Consider the following 23,000-nt stretch of genomic DNA (forward strand, 5'->3'; position numbering starts at 1 on the left):
TTGCGATAGCTGACATGAGAGGTCAGGGCTACGATAATGGTGCCAACATGAGAGGAAAGAACAGAGGAGTGCAGGCTCGGATCTGAGAGTTAAACCCTCGAGCTTTTTTTGTCCCATGCAGTTCTCATTCATTGAACTTGGTGGTCAGTGATGCAGCATCAGCTTCTAGTGAGGCTGCTGAATTTTTTAACGTAATTCAAAGCATCTATGTATTTTTCTCTGCATCAACTCATCGGTGGCAAATTTTAAAGCAACATCTGGGAACATCCTCTCTGATACTGAAACCACTGAGTGCCACATGGTGGGAAAGTCGAGTGGAGGCGATAAAGCCTATCAAACACTGAATTGGGAAGATAGATGATGCCATAGTTGACATTATGGAGGATAATGCTATGACAGGAACTGTTCGTGGGAGAACAGTGGCAGAGGGAAATGGAATCACCAGAAACATACATAACTTCAAATTTCTGTGTGACTTAGTGTTGTGGCATGACATACTGTTTGAAATAAATGTTGTAAGCAAGAGACTCCAAGGTGTTGACCTTGATATATCTGGAGAAATGGAACAACTGGACAAAGTAAAGTCATACCTACAGTCTTACCAGTCAGATGAGGGATTTCAAAACGTTCTGTAGAGTGCACAGAAGTTGGCAGAGGAACTTCACACTGAAGCTATTTTCCCACCCATTCAAGAATACAAGAGTCACTGAAGAAGAAGACATTTTCATTATGAGGCATGAGATAATCCCATAAGAGACCCCAAACAACAGTTCAAAGTTGAATTCTTTAACCAGGTGGTAGATTGTGCAATACAGTCAGTTGAAAAACGTTTCATGCAGCTCAAGGAACACAGCAGTATATTTGCTATGTTGTATGATATTCCAAAATTCCTCACTATACCTGAAGAAGATCTACACCAGCAATGCAGGGCACTAGAGACAGTGTTGACACATGATGACGTGCGCGATATTGATGCGAATGATTTAGGTGATGAACTTTCAAGATACATTTCAGCAGGATCAACTCCAAAGGCTGTTCTGGAATATCTGTGCACAAATAAGATGACCGCCCTTTTTCCAAATGCTTTTGTTGCTCTGCACATAACTTCTAACACTTCCTGTAACAGTTGCCAGTGGAGAACGCAGCTTCTCCAAGCTGAAGTTTATAAAAACACATCTACACTCCACAATGACACAGGAAAGGCTGGTCGGCCTTTCTTCCATCTCAATAGAGCATGAGCTGGCCCAGACTGTGGACCTTCAGGAAGCAGTTCAAATCTTTGCAACAAAGAAGGCACAGAAAGCACCACTTTGATTATTCAAACAGATAAAAATACTATGCAGACAAGAAAAGCTACATTTGCTGTTCAGGCATTTGAAAGTTAAGTGCTACTTAAAATTTTTGAACAAGGCATTTTAAGTTGTTAGTTCTCCTTTATCGGGGTAGGCAGCAGAGCAGTACCATGAGAGGAGTAGAACAGGAAGAAGGCAGAATTGACACCTTTCAAAGTTTTGGCCCAAGCGACGGGGTATGGGGGCGTCATTTGAGCTCCCTGCCTCAGGTGCCAAAATGTTGTGGGCTGGCACTGAGTTTAGCTAAGGGATTACTGAAGTGTGTGGAGAGTAGGACCATGTTAACTGTCTACAAGTATTTCAAGAGTGTAAACTCCAAGGCTAGGGAGGAACTATTTAAGGTGGTTCATGGGGGTATAACCAGGAGTGATGGGACATAATTTAAAAAACTGACATTTAGACTGAATAGCAAGAAAATCCTCTTACAAGTGAAATTGACTCGGTTGAAGAATATTCTTCCAAAGAAAGATTTGGAAGTCTATTCACCTGAGACACTTAAAACTAGATTAGCCAAAGGTCCTGCATATGTAGTGTAGGGAACAATCTTGCACTGGCAAGAGGACAGACTGGGTGATTTACTCTGGGTTTTTTCCTCCAGCATTGACATCTTTGATTCCTTATACTGAAACATGTGTAAGTGGGAGGGGAGAGGAGAGGAGAGCTTTCAGCAGTTTTGCAGCATGATTCACAACTGAATTCTTCCTCTGAGATTACATAGTGGTTTTAAGATTGCAAGGATGAGTTTGGAAAATTTTTGCTTCTACATGCAAACACGCACACATCCCTACTTCGGTTACATATGACCACCTGTAAGATCATATATAAACACACAACCTTTGCTTCTACCACATTCATAAATCCTTGTAGTGTAAATTTTCTCTGGCAGAGGTTATACAGGAGAAACTTCAGCAACATCACTTCAAGGCTTCATTCTTCATAGAACCACATGTAACATTAAGGGTATTGTGCTTTGCCTCACAGCTACAATCACAGCTAAGGTCATTTATAAACACCCATTTATAACCTGGACCTCTCTAGTGGATTGATGCCTGGATTCTGAAGGATAGATTTACTCACTGAAAGAGTGTGAGATTAAAATGTAGTGTGAAAAAGTATTAGTGTATGTAACAGCACATGGCCACAACCAAGAAGATGTGTCAAATTCTTTTTTTGTTTATTTGTTTAAATATTGTTTATAGTTCTATAAAATAGAAACAAAAAGAACAGAAAAAATATACAGACCTGGGGCTGTATTCTGTGGTCAGTCACACTGATATAAAACCCTAACGCAGCAAAACATTGAAACATGTGTTAAATCAAATCCCTATTCAGCAAGGCAGTTAAGCATGTGGTTAGGATCCACTGAGATCCAAAGAACTTTGTCTGCAGAGACTGCTAATTCCTAAGGATAGCTTTTTTTCTGAGACACCACAGTGAGTAACATGGGGTGAAAACAGGGAGAGTGATTAACCAGTGGAACAAACTACCAAAGGAAATGGTGGATTCTCCATCTCTTGAAGTCTTCAGATTAAGACCAGATTTCTTTCTGGAAGAGATGCTTTAGTCAAACACCGGTTATTGCACTCAACACAGGAGCAACTGGATGCAATTCTATGGCCTGTATTATGCGGAAGGTCAGACTAGATGATTTATTGGTCCCTTCTGGCCTTAAAATCTATGAATCTCTACGATTAAATAGGTAGACTTAATCTGACTTCTGTGGGAGTTTTGGGCCACAAGGAAAGCATGATGAGATGCTTAGTTCCACATAAGTCAGCAATGTTGTTAGAATGATTTGTGTTGCTCTGTTGTATATTTATTTATTTAATGGTATTTGGCGTTTGTTTTTGCTGACGTATATAAAGAGCGCAGTACAGTTTGCAAATTCTGCCCTGTTCTACATCTTATGGGGAAAATGAGGACCTTAATGGCTTGTTCGGTGCCATATCTTTTGAAGTCTGTGCCAGCTGCAGGAGCAGTCTTTGGAAGGGCAGCTGCCACACTCACTTGGGCCATTAACCATTTGGGCGGGGGGGATGCAAAACACATCTTAACCCAGTCCTTTTCTCTTTTTGTGCTGGGGACAATCATTCTGGGATCCCTTTCTTCCCAGGCAAGCTGGCAGTTTATTTCCCTCTGCAGGAGGATCCCAAGTCAGTATTTCTGTTTCTCCTGGGAAGGGAGGTAAACACAGGGATTCCCTGTTGATAGGGCCAAAAGGAGAAGGAAAACAAACCCAGACATCCTCTTCCTTCTCAGCAGGATAGCATAAACAAACGTAAAAGAGTCCCTTTGCAGCAGGGTTCAGCTAAACAGCTCACTGCAGAAGGGAAAATTTAAAAACCGTGTATCAGGGCCTCGCCAACTCTCTACACTTCTTAACGAGCCTCAGCCAAGGGCCCTTCCCTCCAAGCACGGCAGATAATGCAGCTTTCATAGAGCAAGGTCTCTTAACCTCTTTGTTGTCTAGCCAGGGGAAGGGAGAGAGGAGGGAGGCATTTATAAGCTAATGTTCTATCACAAAATTGAATTTGACATCCAGTTTTCTAAGCTACTTACACAGCATCAGATATGTTTGTATAATCAGGATTCAGCAGAACAGGGAAACATGGTGGCAGTTGCTTGAAAGTCAGATCCAAGTTATGGAGGGTCTACGTAATGTGGCTTCCACTCTTCTTGTAACCCTTTTGATATCTATTCAGATCCAGTTTTCCCTGAGAAATCTGTTCTGCCTCTTGATGGAATTCATTACACATTTTAAAATGAACCGGATGAGAGATACTATACTATCATATGTATCATGTATTTTCCAGGTGGCACCTTCCCAGACTAGTATTTAGACTTCCAACATTTGTATACAAGCACTTATAAAATCTGTCAATATTTAGCTGTCTTCATGCAATGTAGTTGAATGGGACTCTTTTTGTTTGTTTCTCTTCAGTTCCTACCTGTGGTTTATCAACTTCTGTCTTCTTCTCTTTACTGGGATACAGAGTTTTCCCTTTAATAAATACTCCCATAAAGGAGATCTCTGTCTGAACCGTGTGCTCCTCCACACCCGTTGGCTTTCCCCCAGCCCTTAGTTTAAAAACTCCTCTATGACCTTTTTAATTTTACATGCCAGCAATCTGGTTCCATTTTGGTTCAGTTGAAGCCCATTCTTTCTATACAGGCTCTTCCTCCCCCAAAGGTTCCTCGGTTCATTATAAATCTAAATCCCGCTGCTGAACAACATCATCTCATCCATGTATTGAGCCCCTGTGGTGCTGCCTCTCTAAGTGCAAGAAGCTTGGAAGCATTTCGAAAATATTAACAAGAAGGTCCTGGACTTTAATCTCTTACCTAGCACCCTAAATTTGGCCTCCAGGACCTCACCTACCTTTCCCTATGTCATTGGTACCTACATGTACCATGATTACGGTCTCCTCCCCAGCACTGCACGTAAGTCTATCTAGATGTCCTGAGAGGTCACCCAGCAGGCAATTCCCCAGGAGGTTCTCCAGGTTATCACAAACCCAACTATCTATATTTCTAATAATTGAATTCCCTATTACTTTTACCTGTCTTTTCCAAATAATAGGGGTCTCCTCTTCTTGAGGGGTAAGCGTAGTGTTAAAGGAGACCATGACATCATTTAGAAGGAGGGTCACAACTATGGCATCATTTCTCTCTGCTCCAGCTTGATATTCTCCTTCCCTGAGACTTTCATCCTCCTCAGTGGCACCAGGGCCGGCTTTAGCAGGTGTGGGGCCCCATGCCGGGACGCGAATTGTCTCCCCCCCTCCCCCCACTGCCCCGACTCCGCCCCCTCCCTGCCCCATTGGATCCCTCCCCAAATCCTCGCCCTGGCCCCGTCCCAGCCCCACCCCTTCCCTGCCCCATTGGATCCCTCCCCAAATCCCCACCCTAGCCCCGCCTCTTCCCCAAGCACGTCGCATTTCTCCTCCTCACCCCTCCCTCCCAGGCTTGCACTGATCAGCTGTATGGCGGCGCAAGTGCTGGAGGGAGGGGGGAGAAGCAGGACGCGACTTTTTTTTTTTTTTTTTTTTCCCGCTCCGCCGGCAGCCCCGGACGTTGCGGGGCCCTCTTAGGCGCGGGGCCCCATTCCGGGGAATCGGCCAAATCGGCTTAAAGCTGGCCCTGAGTGGCACAAAGGCTGTCAGACTGGTGATGGGACCACTATTCTGTGTCCCTGAAAGTCTCATCTGTGTACCTCTCTGTCTTTCTTAGCTCCACCAGTTCTTTCACTCTTTCTCTGTAAAATGTGTAATGCAGTGATTTCCACATTGTTTCCTGATCTCTAGCTGACATCTGTGGGCTTCACTTGAGACATCTAAAATTAGACTGTAAAAAGCACCAATAAAAATGATGCTCTCTAGTCCATTTAGTTACTCATCTACAGAGTTGACGTAGTTGACAATGACTGCTACACATCAACTCGCATACAGTCAGTGGACTCAGTTTCAGTAAACTAGTACATAATTGACCCATTGACTTGTATATGGAGTTGGCATCTGTCACAATTATTTGAGATCGTTACATCTGGACTGGGAAAAGTGATACGAGAAATTATGCTGTGTCTATGGCAATCTGGAATTGGTAGGGGGAACATAAAATCAATGGCCATGAAGTTGTGTGGTCAGAGCAAGGAACTGGGAGTCAGGGCTCTTCCATTCCATTCCTGCCACTGCCTAGCAATGTTATTTGGGAGATACAACTTAACCTCACTGTACTTCAGTTTCATCGTCTGAAAAATTGAGGTAAAAATGTTGCAAAGCTTAGTTACTAAAAGTTTGTAACAGGTGGCAGAGCTTTTTACTGACCCAGCCTATTAGAAACCTGCAGTCCTGGGACATAAGGGAAGTGTGGGGAGGGGAACGGGGGGAGACAGACAGACAGAGACACAACTGACCTGAGGAGTTAGGTCATAAGACGTCCTGGAGGGAAACAATAGAAACAGACAGGTATAGGAGATAAAGTGGCAAGTTCAGATGCTAATTCAGAACCTGTATTCTCTGTTGAAGAAGAGATGGCTTGAGAACATAAAAGAGTGGACAGGAATGTACTTTGCGGAGACTCAAGCACTGACACACAATCGTCAGGGGTGGAGACAATTGGTTGATTGCTTATCAATGATGGTGCCCCAAGGACCAATGCGGTTATGGGAGTGACGATAATGATGATTCTCTATTGAGGGCAGGCTAGCAACTTAAAAGCTGATGCAAAGGCCATTGAAGGCAATGGAAAGACAGCCATTGATTCAGTGTTCTTTCTTTGCCCTTTTACAAGCACCCTGAGATTATTGGATTTAAGAGTCTATATAAGGTGAAGGTATTATTGAAATATTGATTGGTTTCATTTATTATAGTTGAATCATACAAGTTAGCGATTCAAGGACCTTTTGGGCAGCGGGCTAATTGTTTTTCCCTCACCTCTGACTTGTTTGGTTCATTGAAATACATGTATTTTATTTAGTCCAATTAGGAGAGCTGGAGAACAGGAAAGATTAAGTTTAAAAGAAGAAAAGCAAATAAAATGTCTCTTTATTTTCCCTAATGGTTTTTTCCATCAGAGACTGCGGGGGATTATTACAGACAGATATTTTATGTATACACACACATACACACATGCGTGCTCTTCTTGGAATATCAGCAGCTCTAATATATTTTATCAGGCAGTGTCATATCTCATTGGTCAAACAGCACCGGGATTAACACAACGTGTGTGATAAAAATTGATTCCCCCAGGCTCAGTGGTGTCAACCTTACAAAACAAAACCTCATGTTAAATTCACATTACGCCCAAGGCCACCAAAATAAAAATCCGTCTCTGCAAAATGCTTGCGTAATTCCACCTTTAAACCATCATTCCCTTCATTAAGGAGCGAGAATGTGTCTGTATGAGACGGATGTTACATCAGCTGTCACAGAAAATAGGCCTACACATCACTGTGGTGCAGAGCTGTTAGTGCTGTGCCCAGGAGGGCACTGGTTTGCCGTTTCCCCCTCTTCTTGGCTCCAAGATACATTGGATAAAGCAAAAGAACAAAATCCTGAGTTATAGCCCCTGAAATTGATAAACTTCCGTTCGTTTCAGAAACCGCTTTAAATGATCCCCCTTCAACTTGTAACTTGTTCATCTCACTACTCTTGCAGCCCTCCTGCCTGTAAAACTTTCATCAAAGGCAACAGGACTTTGCTTGGCAAAAGGGCTTCAGAGATGGACCCTGAAAGATACCGTCCGAGTCTGTTCTGATGCAGAACCAGTACTGCAAGCCTACCCTGAGGCCCTTACTCCCATTGCTTTCAGTGGGTGTTTTGCAGCAGTCAGGATTTCAGAATTAGGCCCTTGTAATCAAGACATGCTGATTCGTGTAGCTCTGAACCTCCCTGTTTAACTATCTGCATAGACGCAAAATCTCCATCTTAGGGAACAAAGCAGGTTCAGCTCAGCCAAGTTATATTTGGCTCTGATTGGCACTACCTCCCCCAAGCTGAGGCTAACTTATGCCACTGCCGAGGCAGAGCTGCTCTGGGAAAGGTGAATCTTGTGCATCACAGGGACCAGCGGATCTGGCTATAACCATGAAAAGGTCAACCAAATTGTGGCTGTGCCCTTTGTGAGTGCTCTTCAGAGGAGAAGAAACATAGGGCTTCCTGCACCCTCTGTCCCCAGTATTGCACGGTCATAATTGGCCCTTACCCTGCAGCCTGAGAGGTTCTCAAAAAGGCAGGAGATTTTCCTGCCTTTTAAAACTCAAATAGGTCACTTGCTTACAACTGAAAGTCCACTCTGCACCCACCAGTGACTTTGTGTCAGGAGTCAGATTTGACCTCTATTGCTCGATACTCTCTCTTATCTAGGGAGCTGCTGAGACGTCTGGCAGACTGAGTATGTGTATGCAGCTAGCACTATCTCTGCGATCTACCCTGTTCTCAGATCCAATTGGGATGGGTCCAAGAGCAGTTTGAGACAGTTCTTCTCCAGTTGGGGTGATCAGAGAGCAAGTGTGACAAAACCAGGACTGGGAGAGGGGGAATTGTTGCCTATATAAAACAGACCCAAATATCAGGACGGTCCCGATAATATCAGGATGGCTGGTCACCTGCCTCCAACACCTCACTCACTTTACTCAGCAAAGGGAAATTAGACATCAAGCGGTAGATAGCCTAGATCAGTGGTTCTCAAACTTTTGTTTGCACGGCTCACTTGAAAATTGCTGAGGGTTTTGGCGGACCACTTAATGATCTTTCCAAATATTGTTTGTACCGTTAGCTAACTATTGTAAAGCGCTTTGGATAAAAGCACTATATAAAAAAAAACCTTAATAATAATTAACATTTTTTTGTTCTACAAATGAAAGCACACAACTCAGATTTTAATATCACTAGTCTTACCTTTCTAATGCGATGGATTTGCCCTCTCTCCCCTGCTGCGGCTCTGCCTCATACCTCTTGACAAGCTGTGGAGGAGCTGAGAGCCATAGCTTCCAGGCATCTGGCTGTCCTTCAGACTGCCTGGCAGGCAGAAGATGAGCGAGGGGCCTGGAAGCACTGGGACCTTGCTCTGCTCTGCTGCCAGGCAAGCTGTAGAGGAGCCTGGTAGCTTGAGAGCCAGGGTTCCCAGGGCTTCTAGGCTCTCGGCTTTCCATCAGTCTGGTTTCCCACCAGCTTACCCTCCCAGCTCCTTGGCAGCCTACCCTGCGTACCATTGTAACGTCATCAAAATCAAACTGTCTCACAAACACATTTTAAGTTCCATGAATGGCGCTTTGTGACAGACAACCCTTCCATTGGAGAATTTCCAACCAGTCCTGCTGTTGAGATGTCAGGCACCCGGTGGGGGTGGAGCTGGGTTGCAGATTGTTGGCTTTAATGCATGAATCACTAGGCAGGATTCTCTAGGCCTGTGTTATGCAGGAGGTCAGACTAGATGACCAGAACAGTCCCTTCTGGCCTTCAAAATCTCTGGATAAAATTCTTTGGTTAAAACTCCATGTAGGTTAATACTGTATAGATACACTATTATTTCATGTTGTGTGTGCACTTAGAGCTTGTTGAATAAGCACATTTTTATTAATCAGAAAACAAATGACTGTATGAAAATATACTTTAAATCTGATTAGTTTTTCAGCAGGGAGAATACTTTTCTTCCTGTACTGGGGGAACTCCCATGGATGCCTATGGACATTGCATAGAAGTTTGGGAACTTTATTGTTAACGTCAGGCACAGGTGCAGAATCAGTCAGTCAACGAGGAGAATACACCGCACTGCCGGTAAAGCCAGGGAAGCAAGCGTTCTGCTTAAGAGACAATATGTTACTATGGAGATTGCAGTAGGGCTTGATAAGATGTCATACAGCTTTAAAGGAAGCAAAAAGTAAGAACTGGAAGACTCGGGTTTGATAACAGGGTATGGTACACTGGACACCGGGGTATCAGTGACTGAAAATCATTACTATCTAACTACTAAAAAGAACAGGAGTACTTGTGGCACCTTAGAGACTAACAAATTTATTAGAGCATAAGCTTTCGTGGACTACAGCCCACTTCTTAAGCTTATGCTCTAATAAATTTGTTAGTCTCTAAGGTGCCACAAGTACTCCTGTTCTTTTTAGTAGTTAGATAGTAATGATTTTCAGTCACTGATACCCCGGTGTCCAGTGTACCATACCCTGTTATCAAACCCGAGTCTTCCAGTTCTTACTTTTTGCTTCCTTTAAAGCTGTATGACATCTTATCAAGCCCTACTGCAATCTCCATAGTAACATATTGTCTCTTAAGCAGAACGCTTGCTTCCCTGCCTTTACCGGCAGTGCGGTGTATTCTCCTCGTTGACTGACTGATTCTGCACCTGTGCCTGACGTTAACAATAAAGTTCCCAAACTTCTATGCAATGTCCATAGGCATCCATGGGAGTNATAAATTTGTTAGTCTCTAAGGTGCCACAAGTACTCCTGTTCTTTTTGCGGATACAGACTAACACGGCTGCTACTCTGAAACCTATCTAACTACTGTTTCGTGATCAGTTTGAAGCAATTATAGTGTGCACTGACCGGTTACTAGTAGATTGATGTCCACGCTGTAAAAACCACCATCAAAGTTGGCACTAATTGGTATCCTTTTAGCAGCATTAGCAGAGAGGTCAGCATTTGAACGGGCCTTGGAGAATGTAGTACTCCCTTTTCCCATAAAGGTGATTTTTCTAGGTCAGGACTGAGGAATATTAGCAGCATGGGGGAAGGGAGAGGGGAAGCTTTCAGTGCTGCTGGTGGTCTATACTAGCTGTGTGGGTAAATAAAGGACTCAAGGATCTAGTCTGTAGGTGTATCAATCCGGCACCGTTCACCAAAGCTAAATTTGCAGTATGTATTTATTTAACAAAGCAAAAAGAATGATAGTAAAAATAATAATAAAAGTTCCAAATTGCAGAGAAGAAGCTTACCTGCAAAAAATATGCTCGCAAACTAAGTTGTGCCTGATCACACGACAATACTGAAATCTGAGCAATGAAATTACAGTGGATTCTAGGGATTGCATCCGAGCATAGTTTGTTCATTTTTATTTACGAAACAAAACTGAATTGCATTGAAATTTGGAAGGGAGCAAAATGTAATTCTTATTAATGACAGAAAGAGTGAGCAAAATGCTTTACTGCTATCAAAGTTGTCTTATGCTTGTGGACAGGGAGAGGAAATTAAATTTAGCCCAGAAAAGAATCCCTGTTAGGAGCCTCATTTATGCAGTAAGACTTGTTCCTGCTCTGGGAAGCTTTTAACTCACATCCCAGAAAAGGCTAAAATCCAATTAAACATCAAAGGCTCAAACATAATCCTGCAGGTTGGGATATTTATTTTTATTTAACGAATGTTAACCCCAGGAATAAAATCCTCAGAGACGTGGCATTTCATGCCCTGCTATCCGACAGTAAGTGATCGTTTAAAATAATGTTCAGAATAATACATTTAGAAAAGATTGACAATGGGGCAGAAGTAAATCAGTCATATGGGAGAATCTTTAGACAGTGTGGTGGTCAGCCCTTGAGGATGAAATTAGGGGATAGAGAATCTTATAAATGTTGCAGAAGTTAGAGGTTGATAAACTAAATTTTGACTTGCTGTTTAAAGGAATGTCATCTGACATGGCTATCGCTTTTCAGACAGGAGTTGGGAGCATACAGACAGCATGTTGAAATTGCTCTTGGAAATGTGATTTGTTTTTATGACCATCCTGATGTCTCAGTTGTTAGTACTGCATGTTATATAGTTGCATAGAATTCACTAGACTGGCTTACAGCATTCAACCATTAAGTCTACTATCTTTTCTCATCATGGGGAATGATGATCATTGTTTGTATTACTGTAGTACCGTACCTAGAGGCGCAAGCAGGGTTCCATCATGCTACGTGCTGCCTGTCCGCTCAGTAAGAGACCGTCCATCCCTGCACCAAAGAGTTTCTAATCTCTGTAAGCAGTTAAAGGAATTACTATCCTCACCTCACCCCCAACCCATTGGGCAGATGGAGAAATGAGGCACAGAGAGATGAAGTGACTTGTCCAACGTCACATAGAAAGTCTATGGAAGAACCTAGAGTTGAACCCAGATCTCCTGAGTCACATTTCAGCACCTTAATCCCAAGGGCAGCTTTCCTTCTGTGAAGGACAGTAAGATGGTCTTGGGGTTAAAGTCAGGAGTGGGAGCCAGGAGCTGTGGGTCCTACAAATGGCTCTACCATAGTTTTCTTGTGTGACCCTGAGCAAGTCACGTAACCTTAATGTGCCTCAGTTTCTCCATCTGTAAAATAGACAGAAATAAGCCTGTGTGGCCTCAGGTATGCTGTGAGGTTTAGTTAATTGAAATGCGAAAAGTGCTCAGAGATCCTCAGATGGAAAGTGCTACAGAAGCGCAAGCAGTGTGTTAGTATGTTGTTTGTAAGAGACAATGCTTCAGATGACCTGCAATAGTGCAGATTGTGCTTACCAATGGTCCTTGCTTCATATCACACCGCACATTCTCTCCTGTCAGTTCAAGCTGAGTGCAGGCTGATTCAGACTAATGCTGTGGTAAGCAAGGGAATGCAGGGGGTGTGGGACCCTCTTTTAGGACCATAGCCAAGAACGCTGAATGTATTGTAATACATCAGCGCTAATCAAAAAGTCATGTGACCTTCAATTAATGATATTAACATAAATCACGTAACCGTTATCCAGTAATTAGTAGGGTGGAGTGCTTTTTAAAGGCTTTAATTAGAAATTTGGTAATTCAACGGCAAGGAAAGGGCTTCTAAAGTTCTTCTACTGGATTTTGCTTTGCAACATAGTTCGAAGGGTTTTTGAATTCCTTTTTAAATTAGTTAAAAGGTAGCACTGTTCAAAAGGCTAATTAGCTCTGTGCCTTCCAAAATCCTGCTTTCACTATAGGTCACAATCAAATCATGGGAGTTTCTTGACACAAAGGAACACCTTGGATATTGCATTGATGTCCAAATAATGTTAATTACGAAGCCTGATTCCCTCTGTTCCCCCACCCCCACCCTGTTACATCCCACTCCTACCTTATTCCATTCCTGGCTCTGGAAAATGAACACAGGCTGTTTATACAGCGCTGCTCCCTTCACCAAGCGTAACTTTTAGTACCGTGCACTATCTCCCCTCCATGCTTTATTTCTGGAAAAATCTATACAGCGCTGGAAATTGCCTGAGATTAGCCAACTTGAAACCAAAAAATCCCAGTTAAGACAGGTTTTAATTATTAAATTTTCTATTAATATGTTGAAGGTCAGTGGAACTGCCCCAGTTTTCAAGAAGCTCTGGGCAATTTCACCTGATCTTATATTTTAGCACTAAATCCATACTTATTAAAGGATTTAGCAGGTAAGTCAGAAGTGGCTAAATCTCTGATTCTGCTTCACATGAATACTAAACATTTTTTTCTTCATCTGTACTGCTCCTCACTATGCTGGAAATGTTTAAAATTCTGCCATGTCCATATTAGGCACTTATTTTTTTTTAAACATGTAGAAACCGATTTGTGACAAATTAAGCAAAAATTGGCATCATGATTCCTTGCCCCCCCCACCTGATTCTGTAATGTATTGAAACACAGGATTATACCGTATGCTGTGATGGAGGCTATTGCGTATGTAATATCAACTAAAAGGAGTCATTCTGACGTTAAGGAGTCCACCAAGGAAGCATTCCGCACGTAGCTAGGTGCATGATGGGGTTTTCTTTCTTCTGGTGCATCATAGGCAGGGAACCAAGCTATTTACTTTCTAAGGGAAACATTGTGGTCAGCTTCTATGAGGATGTGCATAAATGGAGGTGGATACAAGAATCGTGCACTCTCGTCCTGGCACCCTGCACAAGAAATAGCCAGAATCCCATTGGAATGAGGTGAGGACAGGGTCAAAACTCCCTCTTCTCCCCGCTCCCCTCACCTCAGTGAAAACCAGAGCTGGTCAAAGAGAGGTTGGATCCTCCTCCAGGGCGGTGTAGCTGATACACTTGTGTAGTGCCTGGGAGCCTCCAGGAGTAATCATAGCTGAACCACAGGACTGCACGACCCCTTCTCACACCCCATTAATGCACTCGATAGCTCCTTGGATATAGTCTACCCCAAAACCCATTCAAAAGGTTCTGAGTGGTCACAGAAATCACCAAATGCCCCCACAATGTAAAATTAATAAACTCAGTCCCCTAAAGTTGCATGACCTTCTTATAAACAAATTAGGGAAATGCAACCTAAAGTGGGTGTATAAATGGTTGGAAAACTGTTCCCAGAGAGTAGTTATCAGTGGTTCACAGTCAAGCTTGGAAGGGCATGTCGAGTGGGGTCCCACAGGGATCAGTTCTGGGTCTGGTTCTGTTCAATATCTTCATCAATGATTTAGATAATGGCATAGAGAGTACACTTATAAAGTTTGCGGATGATACCAAGCTGGGAGGGTTTACAAGTGCTTTGGAGGATAAAATTAAAATTCAAAATGATTTGGACAAACTGGAGAAATGGTCTGAAGAAAATAGGATGAAATTCAATAAGGACAAATGCAAAGTACTCCATGTAGGAAAGAACAATCAGTTTCACACATACGAAATGGGAAATGATTACCTAGGAAGGAGTACTGCGGAAAGGGATCTGGGGGTCATATTGGATCACAAGTTAAATATGAGTTAACAGTGTAACCATGTAGCAAATAAAGCAAACATCATTCTGAGATGTGCAGGCATGTTGTAAGCAAGACACGAGAAGTAATTCTTCCTCTGTACTTCTCGCTGATTAGGCCTCAATTGGAGAATTGTGTCCAGTTTTGGGCACCACATTTCGGGAAAGATGTGGACAAATTGGAGCAAGTCCAGAGAAGAGCAACAAAATGATTAAAGGTCTAGAAAACATGACCTCTGAGGGAAGACTGAAAAAATTGGTTCTGTTTAATCTGGAGAAGATAAGGTTGAGAGGGGACATGATAACACTTGTCAAGTACATAAAAGGTTGTTACAAGGAGGAGGGAGAAAAAATGTTTTCTTTAACCTCTGAGGATAGGACAAGAAGCAGTGGGCTTAAATTGCAGAAAGGGCAGTTTAGGTTGGATATTAGGAAAAACTTCATAATTGTCAGGGTAGTTAAGCACTGGAATAAATTGCCTAGGGAGGTTGTGGAATCTCCATCATTGGAGATTTTAAAGAGCAGGTTGGACAAGCACCTGTCAGGGATGGTCTAGATAAGTGGTTCTTAACCTGGGGTGCACGCACCCCCTGGGTGTGCGAGATAGGCCAGTTTTTTTTAGAAGGTAAATCATTGAAAACACAAATTAAGCACAGGCACGTAAGTACGACTACTTTGTTTCATCAAACCTATGTATTTATTAACATTATGCATTTTTAACGATTACTGTAATATACAAACAAAAATATCTAGGTTTAAGGGGTGCGAGAACATATTTTGATTTTTGATAAGGGGTGCGAGAACCTATTTTGAGAGCCAAAAAGGTGCAGGCTGCAGTAAAGGTTAAGAACCACTGGTCTAGATAATACTTAGGGTGGGGAGCAAGGTGTAGTGTTAGCAACCTACATGCCCCACACTGGTCAGTTGGAGAATTGTCTGAAGCTCTAGATTTTCCATTTCTTGATTCCCCCTGCTGTTGTAGAGGTTTGGAGTGTATTCCCCAGTTCTTTCCTTTCTACCCAGCACTGAGCCAGGCCTTGGAAGCCAGCCGCCACCTTGTTTTTGTTCTGTTATTCTGTTCCATAGGGAAGGGACATAAGGACATTCCTGGGGTACAGGTGGAGGCGAGTCAGATTTTTCTCTCCGACATGCATGGACTGTTTGCTCCTATTGGAGCCAATGGGAGCCCCATTCAAGCTCAGAAATTGGCCTGCAGTTTGTGAAACCCCAATATAGGACACAAGCTCATTTGAATTCCTGCAAGGGGCTGCAGGCATCGTGACAGCAAAGAAAGAAAAACAGTATGGCAAGGATGTGGGAATATACAATGCACCTAGAAATAGGCTACGGAATGGCTAAGCTATTTGTACAAACAGTAAAAGAGATTAAAGATGAAAGGAAATATTTAGCCACCTTTTGGGGACAGCTGGTGTGAAAATATTTGTTAACAGGCAGGGCTTTTATACCCAAGCGGAGTGTTCTAGCTAAGCTTAAATAGGCAGGAGCAGCATAATGCAGCTGGCCAGAGCCTGTGGATACGGTAACAGGAGAATTAAACGCTTTTCTTCTACTGATTCACTCACACGGCTCACATGTTAGCTAATCACACTCTAATTTTAACAACAGAATTGGGAAACTTTAAAAAAAAATGTGGCTCCAATTAAAAATGGAGATGGCAAATCCTATCGCTCGGTCCAAATGATAAGGTAACAATTCACCTGCCCTCTTCAGTAAATCAACCTTGCCCGATTCAAGTTGCCTGCAAAGACCTGTATTTAAAAGAAAACTTAATCTCCGATCCCCTTTGATCATGTCTCAGAGTCCCACCATAAAAATAAAAGCTACTCCGGCTTTTAATCATCTATTAGACACCTGTGAGCACAAGAAGACCAGGTTATAAAGGGCTAGTTGATGTGTGTGGCAAGCTGTGTGCTGTACGGCTATTTAAATCGTACAGTTCACAGCTATTTTTAAACTGGCTGTTAAATGGAAGATTTAGGTTGGTGAATGCCTGGCTCTCCTTGTCAAGAATCATTAAATTACACATTAATGAGACTGTCTGAAGTATCTTTTTTTCCCACAGGTATTGATATAGATTGTCAGCTGAGATTCTTTATTTAGGGCTCTTTGGGACTAGAATCCTAGATATCTAGGGCTAAATTCTCACCTAGAAAAATTCCATTGTGGATTTGGCTTTTTTACACTAGAGATGGAGAAGGTCTATTAGATCATGGGTTCTCCACCTGATGGTCACAACCACCCTGTCCTTGCTCTGACTAGATCCCAGCTAGATTGGAGGGATTCTTATGTGGAGAAGGTGTAGAAAAGATTCAGAACCACTGTTTCAGATCATCTAGTGCATGCCCCTGCCACTGCAGAGTTGTTCTCTACAGTGCTAGTGGATGTTCCAGTTGAGATTTAAATGTCCCAAGCAATGGGGCTTCCTCTCCTTTTCATAGAAGACTTAGTCCACAGAGATTCACCTTTGGGAGCTTTTTCCTAACATTTATCTGAATTCACCCTTTTTGTAGTGTCACACCTTTACCCTAGTTTCACACCTTTAAATAACTCTTATCAGTTTCTAAAGATGGATTCATAATAGCCTCCTTTTGTCCCCACTTTCATTTCGGAATGTGGGAGGGGGCTGCAGGTTGAGGCAGGGGGTTGGGGCATGGGAGGGGGTACGGGCTCTGGAATGGGGGTGCAGGCTCTGGGGTGGGGCCAGGGATGAAGGGTTTGGGGTGCAGGAGGGTGCTCCAGGCTGGGGGGTGGGACCGAGGAATTTGGAGTGCAGGAGGGGGCTGTGGGTTGAGGCAGAGGGTTGGGGTACAGGAGGGGGTACAGGTTCTGGGTTGGGGTGCGGGCTCTGAGGTGGGGCTGGAGATGAGGGGTTCAGGGTGTGGGAGGGGCTCTGGGCTGGGACAAGGTGTTAGGGTGCAGGGGGGGTCAGAGCTCTGGCTGGGGGTCCGGGCTCTGGGGTGAGGCTGGGGGGACCAGGCGGTTCCGCACTCTGCTCTCACCCGCAGCACCGCCCCCATCCCAGCTCACATTGGCTGCGGTTCCCGGCTAATGGGAGTGTGGAGCCGGTGCTTGTGGCAGGGACAGCGCACAGAGCCCTGTTCCTCCCCGCCCAGGAGCCAGACCTGCTGGCCACTTCCCAGGTGCAGCACGGTGCCAGGACAGGTAGGGACTAGCCTGCCTTAGCCCTGCAGCAGCTCCAACCAGACTTTCAACGGCCCGGTCGGCAGTGCTGACTGGAGCCACCAGGGGTTCTGGTTGAAAACTGGGCACCTGGCAACCCTAGGTACAGAGGAAGAAAGCAGCATGCCCATCATCTGTTGCCAAGCCAGGAATTGAACCTCCTGAGACCTTGTCCCAGACCCTATCCACTAGGCCATCCATCCCTAGGACATCAGTGGCAGTAAAGTGTGCTCAGCCCCTTGTAGGGTAGAGCCCAGGGGGAATTTTCATAATCAGATGAGTCATTTCAACCTAGGACTGGAGCAACTCCTTCGCTAAGCCATGGGGAAAAGCACCAGAGGCTCATGTAACATTGCCTTCTTATCCTGGACTTAAATGCAAAAAGTCTGGAACTTCTTCAGTCTCACGGCATTTCTCCTCCTCTGGTTGAGGGCTCTTTGACATAAATTGTTTACTTTATTTTCTCCCAGACTTTATCATCTCACAGGTCAGCCAAGGAGAGCCAACTTTTTCCAGTGCAGGTGCTCAGCTTGACTCCGACATTAGTTAATTTGAACATCCAGTGCAATCACATGATATCCCAATAGGCCTAGTTCCGTTGCTGTGTTATCTGCTGTTGAGAGCAGGGGGCAGGAAATAAGGATTGCCGGGTTCTGTTCCCAGCTATCCCGCTGATCTGAAGTGCGCCACTTAACTGGTCTGTGCCTCATTTTCCCAGTGTGTACAGTGACGTGACAATACTCACAATTCCACATGGGAGTTGAGAGAATCAATTTGGTAATTCCAGACGCAAAGGGTAAAACTTTCAAAAACACATAAGTGACTCAGGAACCTACAAACCTTTAAAAATCTGGGCTTTTGGCACTTTGGAGCCTGTGTTCCATTGACTCCTGAGGGCCAGATTTTAAAGGTATTTAGGCACCTAAAGATACAGATAGGCTCCTGGTGGGCTTTTCAAAAGCACCTAAGCACCACTAACCACCTACCTGCATCGTTAGGCTCCTAAATACTTTTGAAAATCTGGCCCTAAGTCACTTTTGAAAATGACACTTAAGGTCATGAGTCACTTCGGTGCTTCTGAAAATTGTAGTCAAAGTACATTATTAGAAATTGAAGTCTGTATGATTCAGCAGAAAGAGCTCAAGGAGCTGTGACTGACTGAAATGAAGGGAATTGGCTGGAGGAGAAGGGGTGGATCTAGGGTTGCCAACTCTCCAGGATTGGCCTGGAATTAAAGATTAATGTTTAATTAAAAATTACGTCATGTGACAAACTTCCAGGAATACATCCAACCAAAATTGCCAATCCTAGGTGGATCACTCGATAAATTGCTCTGCTCTTTTCATTCCCTCTGAAGCATCTGGCCAGCACTGGCCGCTGTCAGAAGACAGGATAGTGGGCTAGATGGACCATTGGTCTGACCCAGTATGGCCGTTCTTATATACTTATGTTCTTATGAAACGATTACAAACACATACATTGTAGTGTGTGGCAAACAGCTGGAAAGTTTGTAAGGCCTTTTGAGAATGAGGTGTGTTCTACAAGGGCTAAGTATTATTATTTCTTACAGTAATTACTCTCTGTAAAGAGCTTTGAGTGCCTTGAAGGAAAGGGTCCATTTAATTGTAAGGTCGTAAAGCCCCTGCTGGCTGGCTTTATGGACACGCCAAATCTCCCTCTCCAAATCAAAATGAACACAGTGGCCCCACCAAGCATAGCAGAAGTGCCTCAACGTCTCTGTATGTCTGAAGATCCCTGTCACTGGCAATATTAATTAGAAAAAGACTAAGGCAAGCTTATATAAGGCTGAATTTCAGTCAGGTGTGATGTTAATGCAGGCTGAGTAGTCCTGAATGTTTTATGTGCAGTCAGTGACCTGAAGCAAATGGCTCGTATAATACCAACCCCTTCCTCACCCACAAACGTCTAGGGCTAGATCCTGCCCCTAATATACTGAGGCACACAGAAGGGGAGAGATTGAAGCCATCCTGGGCTCCTTAGCCACCCTGGTGGGACAGAACAGGATGGCGCGGGCAATGGGAGGGAAATGTGCTCTGTAGTGCACCTTACTGCACCTTAACATGAGAGTGTCATGCACGGTTCCTAGTGCCTGCTAGCAGCATACATTCCTAGGGCTGCGGGGGCCTCGTAACACCCTGAGCAAGCTGATCCTTCCCCTCTCAGCTGTGGCATGCTAACTGGTGCATTAGCCACTGCCCTACCTGTCGAGTACTTGGCTAGAATTCTGCCCAGCTCTGCACGGACGCACTGAAAGGAAAAATGTTCCTGTCCCCTCTCCCTATGCCCTCCTTCCTCTCCACCCCGTGAGGATTATAGCAGAGAGAGTCGTGTCCCTTGAAATGGACAGCAGCTAAGCGGGTGTTAAATACTGAACTGCTGGGCAGATTCAGCCCCATTCATATGTACTGTACAGAACTGCCAGGGAGTAGAGGGAGTCGTTAGTCTGAGAAGAAGTCGAGGTATTTGAACTCACATGTGCCTTGAAACGGGGAGAATGTCATTAGGTTTGTGTTACACAGATTGAAGGTAAGAAGTCAGTTGACCATTCCAGAGTCTGGTGAAGCAGCAATGGATGCATTTAATTTCATCTGCTGCGTAATGCCACTTTGGGGTTTGTTTGATTGTTTTCCTGTGAGCCAATCTCCAATGATAATAGCAGAAATAGGCACTTACCGTCTGTGTCATGGATGTCTGGCCCCCTCCAGCCCTTTTTCCCCAGACCAATAATAAAATAAGATGTGGGTGAAAGGGGCCAGGTTTTAGGATTTTAGGGCTAGATTTTCAGAGATGCCAAGCACCCCAAGTCTCACCAGAGTCTATGATTGCTGTGGACACCTAATACGTCTACAGATAAGGCCTGCAGGGGCTGATCCTGCCAGGAGACGAGTGCAAAGGCATTGAGCATCCTCAGCTTCCAGTGACATCAGGGAACGTTGAGGACTCCTAGCAGCCCCACAAGCAGCAGACCATAAATCTCATCAGATAAGAATATAGGCCCCTCAATGCCTGGAAGGGGACTTTTAATGAGGGAGTGGTAAAACCGACTCCTGGCTTCCCCCACAGAGAAAACCTACATAAAAATGTTCTTTATTAATATTAACCAAAAATAAAAGAGGTGATTTCATGAATCACAGCCCCAGAATCATGGACTAACAAGCTGCAAATAGACTTTGCCTGCACTTAACTTTATCATCAGTGATTTATCGGTGCATTGTTTTCACACTTAACCAGTTTTTAATTAAATTTGACTTTTATTCCGTCTGTTGGAAGAGCCTTCCCCTTTGGATGTGGTCAGCACAAAAGCTTGTGGAGTGCGATAGAATTCGAAAGCAAAGAGGAGGATCAATCGCAGCAGACCTCTGCAATCCATGTCCGTCTCTTTTTTCTAATCTACTTATTAGATTCTTATTGTCAGAAAGGATTAGTGTTATGAGCAGCAGGAATTCCTTTCATTCCCCGTCAGGCGAGGTAGTGAAGTGTGGCTGCTTTGTTAACAATAACATTCTGGATTTCTCCCCCCGCACCCTGCCCCCTCTCTTTTCTCCTCTCCCACAGAGATTTGTGCAGCGGATTGCGGAGGACACGGCCTCTGTGTCGGAGGCACCTGCCGCTGCGAGGAGGGATGGATGGGCGCAGCCTGTGATCAGCGGGCGTGTCACCCACGCTGTAATGAGCACGGGACATGTCGGGATGGCAAATGTGAATGCAGCCCGGGCTGGAACGGAGAGCACTGCACTATTGGTAGGGGGAAAATACTTTTTAAAGAATAATTGAGGAGCAGGAAGAGGATGGGGGAGAAAAGAAGCATGCTGAATTGAATCTATGTGACTTAGTGTAGCATGAGCACCTTTGTTCTTGGATTTCAAGTTCTGACATCATACATTTTCATGTGGGAACAAGACAAAATGTCCTTTCATTTGGTGATGACCTGGTTAGATATATATATTTTTGCTATCAGAGGTGAAATATACATATATAGTGTTTGATCTCTCAGACACAAGCTATCAAACCTTACCTAGAGGCTTCGGAAAATGCCCCACTTCTGACTCTTGTAAAAGGTCTTTTCATTGGCCTCCAAGACTCCTCTGTACTGTGATATCTGCTTATTCAGAAACATGCAGCCTGTTTTAAGTTTCTGTTACCCTGACTCACTCCATTATTTGCACAATTTATCAGTGACACGGAGAATTATATTCAGAAAATGTTTCTCTGATTTTCAAAGCTGTCTTGCTAATTCTCTCTCTGCCTCACTATCTCTCTAGTCATCTCACTTTTCTTTCTCACCATCTTCATACATCTAATGCACCTGGCATTACCTTAAGCTCTGAACTTGTGGTGCACAGATCATTATTATTTATAAGGTGCCATCAATGTGCTTAACATTATAGAAAGTGGCACTGTCCCTGCCTTAAGACATCTGTGTGCTCATTAATAATGTGGTTCAGATTTACGCTGCCTCTTCATCTGAGTTAAGTTGATTCCCTGCTGCACCTTGCCTTTTCTTCTCTCTGAATATCACAACGTCGCCCATTTGATCCCAGTTCAGTGGAGTTGCCTACACAACCTGTCCAAGTCACACGAGCACTAACATTAGTAGTATCCAGCCTACACTTAGAATTCACTAATGGGTCTCAGTGACACCAGAGTGGATCTGGCGTAGCTCAGCTGACGCCCAAGGAGTCACTCCAGATTTATACTAGTGTCACTAAGTGCAGAATTTGGCCCTCTATTTTTTATCAGTTATTTTTAAATTCATTTGTCAACATAGCTAAGCATCCAAGTTATCAGCCTGGGCACCATTCACACATGCAAAGATAGTCAGTAACTGAAGCATAATCACGAATACTTTAATTCCAGCAATAGGATCATGCAACAAACCATGTTTGTGGCTCAGTTCTGGCTAATGTCCCTCTACCACATTATGGTCTTCACAAACATCCCTAATGAAAAATGTCTGGCACTCAAAAACTCCCCACGACTCCTTAGAAATTACAGTCTGTTTTTCTTCCACGTGCCTAACAGCTTTCAGCTCTTCCCATTAACAATGGGTGAAAATCCCTCTCACAAATGACTTTAAACTGAAAGGAAAGCAATCATGTGTTAATTGGGGAACCATGGTTGTGTAATATTGTTTCATGGTTCTATTTACAGCACTCGGTTCACCAAACTGAAGACTTTGAGGTGATGGATTATTATCTTTGGGGAAAATACTTACATTTAGGGAAATGTCCTAAATCCAGAGGACAATTTGATTTGGGCTGTA

The 23,000-nt window shown here is 43.8% G+C and overlaps 1 protein-coding gene across 2 annotated transcripts in view; it reads left to right on the forward strand.

Moving 5' to 3' along the window:
• TENM4 (teneurin transmembrane protein 4) overlaps positions 1-23,000 on the forward strand; it is a 768,234-nt gene that overhangs the window by 593,098 nt on the left and 152,136 nt on the right. For both annotated transcript variants that reach the window (XM_034759079.1, XM_034759080.1), the window contains one exon: positions 21,293-21,478. In XM_034759079.1, the coding sequence (XP_034614970.1) occupies positions 21,293-21,478 (186 nt within the window). The remainder of the gene's footprint in view (positions 1-21,292; positions 21,479-23,000) is intronic.

The sequence above is a fragment of the Trachemys scripta genome, chromosome 1 (assembly GCF_013100865.1).
Source record: "Trachemys scripta elegans isolate TJP31775 chromosome 1, CAS_Tse_1.0, whole genome shotgun sequence".
In the NCBI taxonomy this organism is placed as follows: domain Eukaryota; kingdom Metazoa; phylum Chordata; order Testudines; family Emydidae; genus Trachemys; species Trachemys scripta.